Below are 16,531 nucleotides of genomic sequence, written 5' to 3' on the forward strand. Positions count from 1 at the left end.
AATGGAAGGTTCTTTTTTTTTTTTTTTTGCCTGCTGGTTGCTGAGGCTTTAGGGGTCCCAGTTTCAAGCTTTTCTCCATAGCCATGGGGGCTAGACATTGCCTGGGGTTTTATTTTATTTTATTTTATTTCATTTTATTTTATTTTATTCTCACAGCTAATCACAGGAGCTGGGGCTTTAAGGAGAACTGGCAATGCTGTTGAGTGGCTGACTACCCCACCCTTAAAAAGGGGCAAATCCAGACCAGAAAGTGCTTCTGCTGGGTGACTGCAGGCAAGTCACTGGTTGGCCCCATGCCTCAGTTTCCCCAGCATGGGCAAGGGGTTCATGGTCCAGACTGCCTGTACTAGAAAATGTGCTAAAATTGTGAGCTATCACTTTAAATGTTCCGGGGCTGTCCTGGTTCAGAGAGGGGGAAGCACCTTACCCCAAGATCACTCAGCGGGTCAGTGACCAAGCTGGGACATGCATCCACATCTCCTGGCTCCCAGCCCAGTGCCCTGTCCACACGTTTGGAGATGGCGTTCCATTTTCACACTGCTTATTTTGATTGGGCAGCTTAGCCTGTCCCCGGCATCTCCATTGCTACTGTTTCTCTAGCTAGCTAGGTTAAAGCTAACATGGGCAGCCCTCCCCATGTTACAATCACTCTTTCATACGCTGTGTGGAGGTACCCACAGGCAGAAAGATCTTGAGGCAGGATCCGTGTCTCCCCATGTGTTTGTACAGCGCCTAGCACAGTAGCATCCAGATTGCCTCTCAGTGTAAACAAATAATCCTGAGGCCCTGATCCTGCAATAGGATCTGTGCGGAGCTCCATTGACTTCAGTGGGATGCACAGTGTGTGAAAGGATCCTGGTGCCAGATCGGGACCCAGATTAGAACCCCCACCTTTCCCAAAACCTAGATGTGAACACGTTTCTGCTGGAGACATGTCACGGGAGGCGCTTCGCTTCCATTTATGAAGGAAACAAGATGGGTGGTAAATATCCAGTAAATACAAATGCACCTGATTCTCATTGAGAGGCTAAATTTACAGCCCCTTTAAGGCTCCTTTACACTGATAGAGCAGGGTAAAGGTGCCTTTGTGTAAATGAGAATCTAGCCCAGTGTATCTGACATCCACTCACCTCCATGGGGAATGGATCCCAGGAGAAACTTTCTCCATCCACACTCCCTCTGCTGCAAATCAGGTGTGAACAGAATGGTTCTTGTTGGACTGGGAGATCCCTAGACAGGGAGCACTGCAAACTGGAGATGTGGTTTGGTGGTTGAAGCGTCGGGTATGAAACACCTAGATTTTGAGTCCTGTTAGCATTGACTCGGGCCCCAGCTTTTCCAGGGAGCTCTGTGAAGTTCATGCAATGTCACTGTGTTGGTCCTTTCCTGCCTGCTCTGAGTTTCCGTTAAAAAGTTCATGAAACTTTTACATCAGTTAGTATTTTCTAGGTTATTCTTTGTCCAAAATATCTCCTTCATGTGCTGTTTGGCAGTGAACGTGACTGCTGCACCACACCCCAGAGGTGGATGCATTTCAGTGAAGTGACTCCATGCACCACATGCTTAGCCTGTGGAATTCATTGCCACAAGGTTTCACTGACACCAAGAGCTTAAAATTCAGGAACGATTTGGATGCTGATATAGACAATGAGATTAACCAGCTTTATAGTAGTAATGATTTTTTAAAAATAGTTTTGAAAGGGAAAAATACCTTCATGCTTCAGGGCCTAAGCCAACCTCTGATTAATAGAGGTCAGGAAGAAATTTTCCTTCATGGAAGAGTATTCCATAACTGCATATTGCAGGGTTTCTTGCACATTCCTCAGAAGCAGAGGCTATTGGCCAATGTCAGAGCAGAATATTGGACCAGCTGGCCTAGTGGTCTGATCCAGTCCGGCAATTCTTACATTCCTGTATAATGTGGGAATCCCTTTAGGACAGAAAGAGCTGTATAAACAGACAGTAAGTTGTTGTTATTTACCCAACTGATTCTCCAGTCTGAGTACTTCTCTCTAAAAGAAGACATCTGAGCTGTCAAGGAACCTTCCTTTCTCAAGCAGAACAAAAGTAATTAGCCTCCAGCAAGATCGCTTTCCATTTGTTATGAAACTGTCAGTGGCCTCCGCGTTTAACTGTGTAATTACATTCTCCGCAGCTGGCCTCAGTTCCGTGCATCTTTTATTCACAGCTTGTAGCCGCCATGCTGTTGTATAGCGTGTCTATATCTTGGAGATGTTCCTTCAGTGTCCTGGTGCAATCTGTGGGGCCGATCCCCCCCAGTATGCTCCGGCTGTTTTGCGCCAATTGGATGATGCAAGACAGTTGTTAAATGGATTAAATCAAATTGACAGCTGCTTTGCATCATCGGAGCAGTGCAAAGCAACTAGAACTCGCCAGTGAATCTGTCCCTATGATCTTCGTTGTGTTTGCTTGCATTTGTACTGTTTCACAGTGTACTTTATATCTATACTGGGTATTCTACTTTTCAGAGCTGCATATAACATTTTTTTAGAGACCCAGCCCAGGAAAATTGGGCTAGCTCAGGCAGTTGAACCATACTGGCTTAAATCTTTTAAAGTGACTAATGATTTGGGTGTTCAGCTCGAGGCACATAAAGGATCCCAATTTTCGAAAGTGCCAAGCACACACACTTTGAGAATCAGGCCCTTTCAAGGTGATTTTGGTTTAGCCCCCAAGTCATTAGTCATTTTTGAAAAATTAGGCCATTATGATTTTAACTGTCTGTCTGTCTATCTATCTGGAACCAAAATGTACAGATAGGCTGTGCATACATTTTTATATTACTGCTAACGCCCCCTCATCGAACACTTCCATTCTAAAACTTCATTTTAAAGGTGTAATATTACTTGTTTGTTACTCCTGTTATTATCCACTAACAAAATGTGGCTGCTTTACATTGGGATCATTTTGCCCAGCTTAGGAGGACGTGTTTCCATGTGGCAGGACGGATCAAACCCTTCCTTTTTTTTATATTTAATCGTATAGTTTAAATCTCCTGAAAGAAACAAAGTATTTGAATAGGACAGACTAGCAATGCTGATGGCATCCTTAACAGCTGACGGAATAAATACACATGACCCTGGTGCCTTATAATTCCACCTGGCTTGCAGGAAGGAAGTGCATGGTTTTGTTACAGTGTTGCTCAATGGAAATCACCCTGCAGGAGAAGTGCAACTTCTAGGTCTCAGGATTGTTTGAAGCATCCCAGGGACAAGGGCTTTCCATAATCCGGGTCCTTGTAAAATTCAGACTGTCGACAGCTTTGCAACAACTGGCCCTCCCATCGACTGCCCAGAGAGAAAAAACCAGTCCAAAGCTGGGAATTCTCCATCCAATGAGAAGAGATCTTACTCAAGAGGAATTTGTTACAAGCCATGTTAAGTGTTTAGCTTGCTATTCACTAGGGGCCTAAGGTACAGGTTGTGCTAGACAAATTCAGAGTGAAAATAAGGCATCCATTTTTAATGGTGAGCGTAATTATCCATTGGCACAATTTGCCAGGGTGGATTCTCCATCAGTGGCAATTTTTCAATCAAGAGTGGAGGTTTTTTCTAAAATATCTGCCCTAGGAAGTATTTTGGGGCAGTTCTCCAGCCGGCATTATCCAGGAGGTCAAACCAGATGATCGCAATGGTCCCTTCTGGGCTGGGAATCTGAAAAGCACAAGGACAGCTGGGTGGGGAATGGTTTTTTTCCTGTTCTGCATCAGGATGACACTGTGATCTTTCAAAGTTTTTTGTGGGGTGGTGGGAGGAAGAAAGAGAGAAGAGAGTGACGTGGCCCTCCCCCACTCCAGACGAGTCAATAAGGGCACTCACATGGGATGTGGGAGATCCAGGTTCCAGTTCCTTCTCTACCGGGCTCCCCAGTGAGTCCATCTCTAGTGGGACCTTATATTTTGGTTACTTGAGGGAACTATTGGCTATTCAGAGATGGGGGGCTCTCTCTCTCTCTCCAGTTTTGACCTGAAATTCCAACCTGGACCAGAGAAACCTTTCCCGAAAAACATTTAATTGAAACCAGTATGTACCTGTGAAAAGTTTTGGTGTCGACCAAAAACCGTTCTGTCGGAAAATTCCCAATCAGCAGTGTGACAGGGTCTGTAACAAGGGGCACATGCAGTTAATAGATAAAGTCCCAGTAGAACGGGCTCAAGAACACATAGCAGAATTCCTGGCTTTGGGAGGTCCAATAAAACTTCCTGTAATTGTGCACCGCAAACACTTTCTGCTTGTGCAACTCTTTCCGTCATCTGCTGATTGGGTCTCTCAAAATCTCCCGCCACTTAAATGCCAGGCTTAAGTGGGGCTTAAACAATGTATAGGCCTCTGCACAATGGTGACTCTCAGCTTTAGATCCCACGGTGACGGGCTCTATGGGACACGCTTGGTGGAGGGAGGGATTGTGCCCTGAATACCGGCAGCAGGCTGGTTTTCTCAGCCCGTCACAATGGAAGAAGCTGGTGAGGGTAACAGATAGGACCTGATCCAAAACGTCACTCAATTCAGTGGAAGTTATGGATTAGATGCAGGGGTTGCTGGGTGAGGTTCCCTAGCTTGTGTTCTGCGGGAACTCAGACTAGCTCACAACAGCTCCTTCCGGCCTTAAAGTCTGGGAGTTGGATCAGGTCCCTAGTGAGCCATTGTCCCTCTGCAGGCCTGCAGAGCCACTCCAACTTCCTGCTCTCCATGGCTCCATACAATAAATAGACATCCAGTCCCCACTGCAGAAACGTCGCCTGCCGCTTTCCCAGCGTCTCGAGGGCTTTGTCTGGGCATCTCTGACAGCAGCGCCTTGTTATCCGGCGACAGGAGTCTGATCCATTCACAAGAGTCTCTTTGGGGACTCAGGAAAACATTCATGATGCGGGATTGATCTGGTCTCTCAGAGCCTCGGAGGCCCTAATGGAAAGGTATCATTACGGGAGAGGAGGTTTTAAAAGGGAGCTCGTTTATTGGAGGGTACCATTATGATTTCTGAATTGAACATAGCTTCAGTACCCCATGACAATGCTTTCTTGCAGACAGGAAAGTCAGCGACCGTGGGTTGCTGGCCCTGAGCAGACCTAGCAGTTCAGGCAAAAGCTCCCAGTCCAGAGGCTGGATTCACTGTGGACCCAGCATGTCATGAAATAAGCATGCATTTCAGAACCGCCCACTGTTGGGGGGCAGCCGGGGAGCCTTCGGAGATACTCCAGGCTTGTCTCTGCTCTTTGTCTCTCTGACAATGTGAAATAACGTGGGCATTTTGGTCTCCTTTGTGTCTGAGGCTCAGGAGATTGGAATTCAAGTCCCTGCTCTTCCTACAACTTCAGGCAAGTCACCTGATCACCCCGTGCCTCAGTTTCCCTCCAGTAAAATGGAGATGTTAATACTCCGTTTGTCTGCTGAGGTCCCGATTCTGGAAACCACTTAGGCATGTGCCTAGGTCCATCCCTGCACTTACGCACAGACCTGCCTTTGAATGTGTGCCCAGCTGCTGTCCAGAACAGGGGTTCTTTCCCCAGTGGGGGGTTGTAAATCTTTTGGGGGTGCAGGGGCTGTCTCTCGCTGTGGGTCTGTGCAGCACCCAGCACAACAGGGCCCTGCTCCTGCTAGAGCCCATTAGGCGCTGCTGCAATGGAAACATAAATGCTAATATTAAACAGATGGTATCTGCTGGTTTGAATTATATGCGTAAAGAATGAAGTCGAGGGAGAAAGCTTGGAGTGGCTTGGTGGAGACGGGATTGTTAAAGCCAAATCCTGCACCCTGGAAAGCGAGGAGTTTTGTTCTGATTACAGCTTGTTTTGCACCATGTGTCCATACAACGCCTGGTGCGGCGGGGCCTCCATCTCGCATGGGGCCTCTAGGCACTACCGTGATTAATAACAACGTGCTGGATCCCGTTTGCTCTGCGTTGCGGGTGCGAGCGATAAGAATCCCTAGCTCTTATCTGGCACGTTTCATCCACAGATCTCAAAGGGCTTGATCCTCTTCCTCATTTTACAGATGGGAAACAGCGCACCGGGCATCGGTAAACATGGCCAACAGCCATTCAGCATCCTGGAGGTTTGTTATTCCTTGTGGCAGGCAGAAATCAGTCTTCTCCTAGGTCCAGGAGACCTTGCTGTGAGTAAAACCCTCAGGGCCTGGCCCAGTGGTTCCGTGCTGTGACCGTCACTGGTGTGACAAAGGGAGCATTGTTACAGACAGCCGTGTAATGGGATCTCGCAGCGTCGTAAATCACTTTTATGGCCGCTGCGCTTTCCCTCCTGCGATGGCGTCTTAGGTTTCCCCTCTCCCTCGCTCAGGAACGATGGCAATCTTTGGAGAGGGACGGGGGCGGGCTCTGGAAACATTCAGTGGGGGCATCCCCAGTCGCATACCTCTGAAATCTGACCCCGAAAGGAAAGTTTATGTGGTTCAACTGACTTAAAACCTTCAAGACCTGGCTGCAACGGTGCCAGAATAAACAGCTGCATTGAGAATTCCTGGGCCATTTGTGGTGGCCGTCTACACTGGAAAAGCTTTCTATTGACTGTGGAGGGGAGAGGCGGGGGGAGAAAAAGAGAGAGAGAGAGAAAAGTACACACGCTCGCTCACCCATCGCACGCTTTCAGGCCAAATGGCAGTAGAACACTAGAACAGGCGTCGGGGAGCACGCGCCTGCACAGACAGGCATGCACGCTAACACATGCTCCCACAGACAGGTATGTTCACTCACCCGCACTTGTAAAGACATGTTTGCACAGACAGCTATGTGCACTCACATGTATTTGCATGGACAAGTTTGCACAGACAGGCATGTGCACTTGCATGTGTTTTCACAGACATGTTTGCACAGACAGAGGTGTGCACTCACACTACTTGCACAGATGTTTGCACAGACAGGTATGTGCACTCACATGTACTTGCATGGACAAGTTTGCACAGACAGGCATGTGCACTTGCACATGTTTTCACAGACATGTTTGCACAGACAGAGGTGTGCACTCACAGTACTTGCACAGATGTTTGCACAGACAGGTATGTGCACTTGCACATACTTGCACAGATATGCTCACACAGACAGAGGTGTGCATTCATACATACATTCACAGGCATGTTTGCACAGAGAGGTGTGTGCATTCCCGGACACAAAAGGACGCACACAGGTGGGCATGCACTCATACAAATATGACCACCCTCACGTCGAGAGGCACACATACAGACTGGTACATACCCTGGCACAGATGGCAGAAACAGGAACACATATTCCACAGGGAGGTGGACGCACTCAGTAGCATGCCCGCACTCCTACATGCATAGACATGGACATGGCACGTGCATTCCTGGGCACGTGCGATGTGCCCTCCACCAGGGACACAGAGATGATCTGAGCCTGAGTGTAAATGAGAATCCACCCACAGGGAATTTTATGGGTTGCACACAACTCCTCTGAAAGCACTTCTGCAAGCGCAGGACCCCCCTGACACCCTGCCAGGGCAGGAAGCTCAGCATGGCATCATAGAGAAGAGCGCGCCCTACTGACTCACCAATTCCACTTCCAGATAGGTGCTCATGAACACAGAGGCATGGCTTCTATCAACCTACCCCAGGTCCTTATATGGGCCCTGTCACCTTAGTCTCTGACCGTCTGGCAATTCTCACAACAAGCAGGGCAGTGCTATTATCCCCAATGTACAGATGGGAAACTGAGGTACTGAGAAACTAAGGCCCAGATGAGAGTTAGGCGCCTAAATACCTTTAAAAGTCTGGCCCTAAGTGACTTGCCCAAGGTCCCATGGGAAGTCTGTGTCAGAGCAGGGAACTGCACTCAAGCCTCCTCCTTGCACCCTATCCACTGGGCTATCCTTCCTCTCGGAGCGTCCAGCCTGAGCCTCTCCCTGTGTGACCGACGTGTCTCTGAGTCATCACACCTAGTAAAAAAGGGTCCATCCACCAGGTGCGCTGCCTCTTGCACCATTCACTACATATGCCATGTGCCAGACCACGGTGCGCCGTGCACCATTGCAATTATCCGAGGGCACAGACCCACTGGTTTTTCTTCTACCTCAGGCTGGTTAACAATACCTGTCTCGATCGCTCCACCTCGTTGCCCCTACTGTGCTCGTGAGCATATGATGTTCAGTGGCACCTCTGGTGGGGGGAGATAATGGGGCTGGGGCAGGCAAATCAATCGGGTGTGGTGTGTTTCTCATTTCATATCTCTAATCCCTGCCAGTGCCACTGCCTGTGGTGTAACTAATGCTTAATAAAGCCAAGTCCCTCAGCTTCATTAAAGGGACACGGTGAAAATATTTATTTTACATTCATTGTGCGATAGCACCTGGGAAGCCCTGAATCTTTTTCCTTAAGTAACATTCTCTTTCCCTTCCCCATCCCCAGGGGAAAACAATCACACACTGCTTTGTTATTGTAGGGCTGCTTGGGAATGCTGAGCTGTCCATGCTGCTTTATTATTGTAGGGTTGATGGTAAGCACTGGGCTGTCCACGCTGCTTTGTTATTGTAGGGTTGCTGGTAAGCACTGGGCTGTCCATGCTGCTTTGTTGTTGTAGGGTTGCTGGTAAGCACTGGGCTGTCTATACTGCTTTGTTATTGTAGAGTTGCTGGTAAGCACTGGGCTGTCCATGCTTCTGTGTGAGGAACTACCCACGTTGTTAGCTTTGGGGACTGTTTTGAAAAACCTTTGCAAAATCCACCATGATAGACAGTGGCCTGGACTTTGCCAAAGATGGGGAGAGCCCTAGGACTTACCCCAGCAGATGGTGTGTATCTGCTTGGGTGGGTGAGTAGATGGGCTTTGCCCATTTCCCCCTAATCCTTCGACATGGACAGAGCCCTCTGTTGCGGTGGGGTTAGCAGAGTCCCCCAGAGCAGCGGGTCTTGGAGTTAACACCCCACTGAGATGACTGGGCTTAATTGCCACTCATTCTGATCGTTTCAGGCTCTCTGCAGACTCAGGCAGATGACACTTTACATTATTTTTCCACTTGGGACATGCTTTACCTCCTAACCATCAGAGCTAGAAATGTGAGTTTGTTTGAAAATGAAAGCGGAGATGCTGACGTGGTCCCAGGAGGCAAGGGAGCCCTGCACATAGGCCTATGTATTAATCCAGACCCGGTTGCAGCTACACAGATGGCAGGAATTGAGGTTGCATCTCCAGCACAATTAAGACTTCAGAGGCAGCAGGTACAGTTTTTGGAAAGCGTAGGGGACAATTTCCTGGTGCAAGTGCTAGGGGAGCCAACTAGGGGGAGCGCTTTTCTTGACCTGCTGCTCACAAACCGGGTAGAATTAGTGGGGGAAGCAAAAGTGGATGGGAATCTGGGAGGCAGTGACCATGAGTTGGTTGAGTTCAGGATCCTGACGCAGGGAAGAAAGGTAAGCAGCAGGATACGGACCCTGGACTTCAGGAAAGCAGACTTTGACTCCCTCAGGGAACAGATGGCCAGGATCCCCTGGGGGACTAACATGAAAGGGAAGGGAGTCCAGGAGAGCTGGCTGTATTTCAAGGAATCCCTGTTGAGGTTACAGGGACAAACCATCCCGATGAGTCGAAAGAATAGTAAATATGGCAGGCGACCAGCTTGGCTTAATGGTGAAATCCTAGCGGATCTTAAACATAAAAAAGAAGCTTACAAGAAGTGGAAGGTTGGACATATGACCAGGGAAGAGTATAAAAATATTGCTCGGGCATGTAGGAAAGATATCAGGAGGGCCAAATCGCACCTGGAGCTGCAGCTAGCAAGAGATGTCAAGAGTAACAAGAAGGGTTTCTTCAGGTATGTTGGCAACAAGAAGAAAGCCAAGGAAAGTGTGGGCCCCTTACTGAATGAGGGAGGCAAGCTAGTGACAGAGGATGTGGAAAAAGCTAATGTACTCAATGCTTTTTTTGCCTCTGTTTTCACTAACAAGGTCAGCTCCCAGACTGCTGTGCTGGGCAACACAAAATGGGGAAGAGATGGCCAGCCCCTGTAGAGATAGAGGTGGTTAGGGACTATTTAGAAAAGCTGGACGTGCACAAGTCCATGGGGCCGGACGAATTGCATCCGAGAGTGCTGAAGGAATTGGCGGCTGTGATTGCAGAGCCCTTGGCCATTATCTTTGAAAACTCGTGGCGAACGGGGGAAGTCCCGGATGACTGGAAAAAGGCTAATGTAGTGCCCATCTTTAAAAAAGGGAAGAAGGAGGATCCTGGGAACTACAGGCCGGTCAGCCTCACCTCAGTCCCTGGAAAAATCATGGAGCAGGTCCTCAAAGAATCAATCCTGAAGCACTTAGAGGAGAGGAAAGTGATCAGGAACAGTCAGCATGGATTCACCAAGGGAAGGTCATGCCTGACTAATCTAATCGCCTTTATGATGAGATTACTGGTTCTGTGGATGAAGGGAAAGCAGTGGATGTATTGTTTCTTGACTTTAGCAAAGCTTTTGACACGGTCTCCCACAGCATTCTTGTCAGCAAGTTAAGGAAGTATGGGCTGGATGAATGCACTATAAGGTGGGTAGAAAGCTGGCTAGATTGTCGGGCTCAACGGGTAGTGATCAATGGCTCCATGTCTAGTTGGCAGCCGGTGTCAAGTGGAGTGCCCCAGGGGTCGGTCCTGGGGCCCGTTTTGTTCAATATCTTCATAAATGATCTGGAGGATGGTGTGGATTGCACTCTCAGCAAATTTGCGGATGATACTAAACTGGGAGGAGTGGTAGATACGCTGGAGGGGAGGGATAGGATACAGAAGGACCTAGACAAATTGGAGGATTGGGCCAAAAGAAATCTAATGAGGTTCAATAAGGATAAATGCAGGGTCCTGCACTTAGGATGGAAGAATCCAATGCACCGCTACAGACTAGGGACCGAATGGCTCGGCAGCAGTTCTGCGGAAAAGGACCTAGGGGTGACAGTGGACGAGAAGCTGGATATGAGTCAGCAGTGTGCCCTTGTTGCCAAGAAGGCCAATGGCATTTTGGGTTGTATAAGTAGGGGCATATCGAGCAGATCGAGGGACGTGATCGTTCCCCTCTATTCGACACTGGTAAGGCCTCATCTGGAGTACTGTGTCCAGTTTTGGGCCCCACACTACAGGAAGGATGTGGATAAATTGGAAAGAGTACAACGAAGGGCAACAAAAATGATTAGGGGTCTAGAGCACATGACTTATGAGGAGAGGCTGAGGGAGCTGGGATTGTTCAGTCTGCAGAAGAGAAGAATGAGGGGGGATTTGATAGCTGCTTTCAACTACCTGAAAGGGGGTTTCAAAGAGGATGGCTCTAGACTGTTCTCAATGGTAGCAGATGACAGAACGAGGAGTAATGGTCTCAAGTTGCAATGGGGGAGGTTTAGATTGGATATTAGGAAAAACTTTTTCACTAAGAGGGTGGTGAAACACTGGAATGCGTTACCTAGGGAGGTGGTAGAATCTCCTTCCTTAGAGGTTTTTAAGGTCAGGCTTGACAAAGCCCTGGCTGGGATGATTTAACTGGGACTTGGTCCTGCTTTGAGCAGGGGGTTGGACTAGATGACCTTCTGGGGTCCCTTCCAACCCTGATATTCTATGATTCTATGATTCTATGATACAGGAAAGGTGGGGACTGCAAGGCACAGATGCCTGAACAGCAAGGAGAGGGACTCCTAAATGACCTAGGATGGATTTCCAAGCTCCAGGCTGATCTTGACCATCTGTGGCCTGTTGGCATCTCCAGACGAGATGCAAGCAGCCCTCACCACATCGGAGGGTGACGGTGGTTTGTTTATAGCTTCGGATCACGGGTGAGCACAAAAAGTTTATCTGGGAGTTGCAGCAAGCTGTATCTATAAACAGCCCTGGAAGCACAAAAGCATTCCTGCTGCGTTAGGCCATTTTATTGGCTTCATGTGATGGCTGGGTTGAGGCAGGGAGGGAGAGCGTTCAACCATGCACCGGAGGGACGCTGGCTCAGCCAAATTTTTCACCCCTGCCTTTGAGTGCCGTACCGTTGTGCTTGCACGGCGGGGGAAGGTAGGGGGAGATTCAGGAAGGGATTCCAATGTGGAATTGAAATTTTAAAGGGAAAAGGCCGTCAAATGGTTTTAATCCTTTAAAAATAGTAATCCCTGCATTAACTCATTACAGGCTCCTTACATTTAACTCTTTGCTTGCCTTTTCTCTCTAGCTGGCTTTAGTTCCTTCCATGTGTTGTTGTTACTACTTATTATTTGTATGATTGTACCATCCCCCCCCCGCCCATTGTGCTCAGCGCTGTACAAACAGACAGCCATAGGTGCTGTACAACCAGGCAGCCCCAGAGCTGGAGAGAAAGATTAAAGACAGGCTTGACCCCAAAGAGCTGATCCAGCAATAGGATCCTGGCCCCAGTGCTGAGATCGGCCAGTGGCAGAATGGTGGGGGTACGTTAGATGTGGTCTGCGAGAAGATACGATGTCAGAGAAAGAGGCCAGAGAGGAAAGGGGCACCAGGGCTACACAACATAAGGTTACGCAACCTTGTTTTCTCACAGCACACGACCTGTTTGTTGCATTCCTTTTGATATTGCAAATTCTGGTTTCAGGCAAATGTACCGTGCCCCATATGCCCACGCTAAACGCACACATTCAGTGTCCACACTTCGCTCTCTATACACTACACACGCACAGACACTAACCACACATTGTACATGCCTGCACAAACTGCACATGCTATAAAATACACACACACAATCCACACCCATTGCAAAATACGCCAACCACAAACTCATGCATGTGCTCCATGCTATGCCTACACGCGTGTACACATCGCATGTGTGCATGCAATACACAGCCACACTGCATGCACACACACCGGATACCCTGCCCCCTTTGCTGTTAAGGGAAATGTTTTCAGCACAGCCTTTTCATTTCATTAATTATTTGTGTGACGGAGCAGGACCCCCATCGTGCTAGGCGCTGTACAAACACAGACCTTAAGTTACTTTTCTATTTATCAGACCAGCAGCAGGATTGGTACTAATAGTGAGGTCTGCTCCCTTCAGGGATATTGACTTTATCAGTAATCTTGTGCTTAGCTACAGCCTGTATGTCTGGGCAGCAGAAGAGCAAATACAATGCACGTGCTCTTCTCTCGCAAGTTTGTTGTGTGATGTTTTAATTAATTACGTAGCCAATAAAGCTCTTTCATTTCCTCAGATGAAAAGTGCCACGGAAATGCAAAGCAACGCTCACTGATCATCTCCCTGTATGAGCACTTCCCTTGGCCTTAGGTCAGATTCAGGCCTGAGTTTAGGGGCAGGTGACCACCTGGGGGTTGGGTTGGGGGGCACCGGGTTTGGGGTGCTGTTTTCGTTGTTCGCGACAAAAGGGAAAATCGAATGTTTGAAGTAATAGGGTTCAGGTATTCCGTATGTGGATTCATTTTTCACTGATCTCCTAAAATGAAAAACCCTTAAAATTAAAAAGTTTCTATAATCTTAGAGGAAATGATTTATTAAAATGTGCTTATAGATGGCATGAATAAATACAGATTCTAGTGTGCAAATGTGTCATCTTATATGACAGGGATAAATCATGCATGCAAATCGTGTATCAAAGTCGTAAAATAGGTTACAAATGCAATGAAAAATAAGGTATTAAAAATGTAACAAATGGAGGGAGGGGTGCCAAAGACATTCCTCGTCTGGGGTGCCATTTGGTCTAGGGCCAGCCCTGGTTGTATTGTTTACTGTGGGCAGGCTACCCAAATCTGCATTGATCTGGGCTTTGGGGGAGTGACTTCCCAGTTCATTTGCTCTTTGAAATTCCTGCCCCGAGGCTATAGCTGGAAAGTTGGACTAGTCAGAGCCGTGACGCTGATGTAACAGGGCAGTCAAGGATTCCCAAGGTGTAGGAGATTCTCCCTCTATACCACCTTCTCTCCCAGTTTAGGGGATGTGAAGGGGGCATGGTCAAATCACTGTTGCTTTCCAGTGGCCCCTTGCTTATGTAATGGCTTCTTCTGCATCAGTACCAGTCAGCATAAGTTTGAACAGCCCTGAGGCTACTCTAACTTACAGCAGGGGCTGAACAGGCCCCCAGGAGCCTTGTGGGTTGGGACATGCAGTCACTTTTGCCTCCCTGCCCAGCATCTTGCACTGTCTGCAGCTCAAAATAAACATTTAGGGCTTGATTGTCATTGACACTCAAGCCCCATTATGCCATGCTGGCAAGGCAAAGGGACTTTGAAGTGGGTGTGCGCCCATGCCCCCTTGCCAGACCCCTGTCTTTTACACTGCCAGAATGAAGTGGAGAGACTTTAGTCCTTTCTCAGTTTTGTATTAAACAGGAAGGATTTTTTTTCCAATTTACCATCTGTGTCGATTAAAGATCACACAGTTCTTCTTCACCTGCAGTAAATAGCCACGTGGTTTCAGGTCACCAGGTCTGACATGATATTTGTGGTTACAGCTGGTTTTTCAAAGGTTTGTTCTGATGCAGAATATTGAAATATCGAAACCTTGAGAGTTGCCACAAAATGGCATTTTTATTTTCTGGTCAGCCCTAGGCGTGATGCTTTCTGCTCTTCCATATGGCATGTTCTGTGCTGGGTGACGTATACTACAGAGTGTCTCTAACCTTTCCAAAGCGGGTTGATGGGAGGGGATGCACAAGCAACGTGATTCTCCGGTACCTTGTCCTTACAGGGGGAGGCTATTTTCAGCATATTTATACACGTCTTTCATATTCTAGTTATTGAATATGTGTCTATCATTGGTATCTTAGTGAGCGGGGGAAGGGAGCGGAGAGCAGCAAACAGAGGGCGGGGGGCCTTGGAGAAGGGGATGGAGAGGAGTGGGCGGGGAGGGTGCCTCGTGGGAAGAGGCAGAACGGGGGTGGGAAGAGGTGGAGCGGGAGTGGGGCCTCAGCGCGGAGTGGGGTTGGTGCGTGGGCAGGGCCTTGGGTGGAGGAGGCCGAGTGCGGGGTGGGGCTGCGGGGCAGCGCAGGGGACGGCACCACCGTCCGGGCGCCGGTGGAGCCCCCCCCACACACTTCTAGGAAGCTTCTGGAAAACCCATGGGGTCAGCGCCTATGCTTGTACTTTATGTGATCACTTACAGACGACGGGTGGGCCAGTGGTGTGGTTTCCTGCCTGACCATGCACAAGTCACATAGGGTATGTTAAAAAACAGGTTAAAAAAAGATCCGTTCTTCACTTGGGTTAGCTAACATAGGCTAAAACAGCAGCAAAGACAAGCCAGCCTGCGTGAAAGCCTATCAAGGATCCAGGATTGAACGTGAGCGGCTAACCCATGTTGCTGTGCCTTCCCCGCGACTTGCACCTGAGTTAGCTAAGGTGGGGTCGCTAAGCCAAGTTCAGAGCACAGCCTTCTTTTGCAGTATAGACAGAATCTCTCAGCAGAGACCAGCCCATAGAGATCAGTGGCCACTTCATACCCCTGCGAGTCTCCAGCGCTGCAAACAGACCCTTTCCCTTTAGTCCTCTGATGCAGACTAGGCACATTGAGGCTCCCAGGCCAGCCTTTCAGCAATGAACTCTCCAGAGCGACATGCTCCCTAGCTTGGCCACCTCCCTTCTGTACATCGCTTCCCCTCCCCGTGCCTCAGTTTCTCAGGCTGCAAAATGGGTATTGTGAGACTGAGCCTCCTTTGTAAAGTGCTTTGAGATCCTGCGATGAAAGGCAGCTGGATAGAAGTGACTTCTTATTGCCGGGGTGGAAACTCAACACAGTGCTCACAAAACGGTCGATGCAAAGCAGCAGTTTGTTCCAAACTCCCAGGGCCTCGTTGGCTGTGAACAGTGAGCGAGCAAGCGAGAGAGGGAGAGAGAGAGAGAGAGCAAAACGGCTGGGAGAGATTTTGTCTGAGGGGCTCTTCCATCGAGGGGGTGTTTGTCTTGCGTATCCACAGCCAGCCTATCGCTGCGCATTACTCCTGCTCTTAGCATTTGGGACCGATTAATGGTGCCCCCCTCCCACAGAGTTAGTCGGATTGCAGAATCTCCGTCCCTCTAAAACAAGCCCCTGAGCGAAGCTGCATGTGTTTAACTCCATCCAGCAGCCAAGCCATGGAGGCAGAACCAGCTTCCTCCTTTGGCTGGTTTATGGAGAAGGTCCTTTGGGGTCCATTCAGATTCGGCTCCCCTGGGACTGATTCTCCCCTCGCCGGCCTCCCTCTGCACTCACACAGAGGCGAGTGAGATCTGAATCAGGCCCTGTCCCGTGCTTCTAGCTGCTCCCTGAATTATGATGTCTTGGCCATAGGTGGCAGCAAACAGCTAGAGCTTCCCCACGGTGGGCCTGTCAGACACAGGAGTGGTGGTGTGAACAGAGGTGCGAAAGGGGGAACTCCTCTTCGATCCGATTGCTGGGCAGAGGTGCTTTGCTGTGCTCTGGAGTAGCCTCCCAGTAGGAGCAGAGGGGGGTGAACAAATTAACGAGGCTGAAAAAGGAGCTTGATAAAGCGATGAATGACATTATATGCCCGAGAAAGCAGGGGACTGGACTAGATGATCCAAGAGATCCCTTCATAGAGTCATAAATTCCCAAGGCCAGAAGG

At 48.8% G+C, this 16,531-nt stretch overlaps 1 protein-coding gene across 5 annotated transcripts in view; it reads left to right on the forward strand.

The window, feature by feature from the left end:
* Positions 1-16,531, forward strand: part of PTH1R (parathyroid hormone 1 receptor) — a 181,849-nt gene that overhangs the window by 27,413 nt on the left and 137,905 nt on the right. For 2 of the 5 annotated variants that reach the window (XM_043509770.1, XM_043509771.1), the window contains one exon: positions 6,012-6,131. The exons of 2 other annotated variants lie outside the window; for them this stretch is intronic. In XM_043509770.1, coding sequence (XP_043365705.1) covers positions 6,012-6,131 — 120 coding nt within the window. Of the gene's footprint in view, positions 1-6,011; positions 6,132-11,587; positions 12,006-16,531 lie in introns of those variants that run through there. One more of the 5 variants, XM_043509772.1, reaches the window with a different exon arrangement.

This window comes from Dermochelys coriacea, chromosome 2 (genome assembly GCF_009764565.3).
Source record: "Dermochelys coriacea isolate rDerCor1 chromosome 2, rDerCor1.pri.v4, whole genome shotgun sequence".
In the NCBI taxonomy this organism is placed as follows: domain Eukaryota; kingdom Metazoa; phylum Chordata; order Testudines; family Dermochelyidae; genus Dermochelys; species Dermochelys coriacea.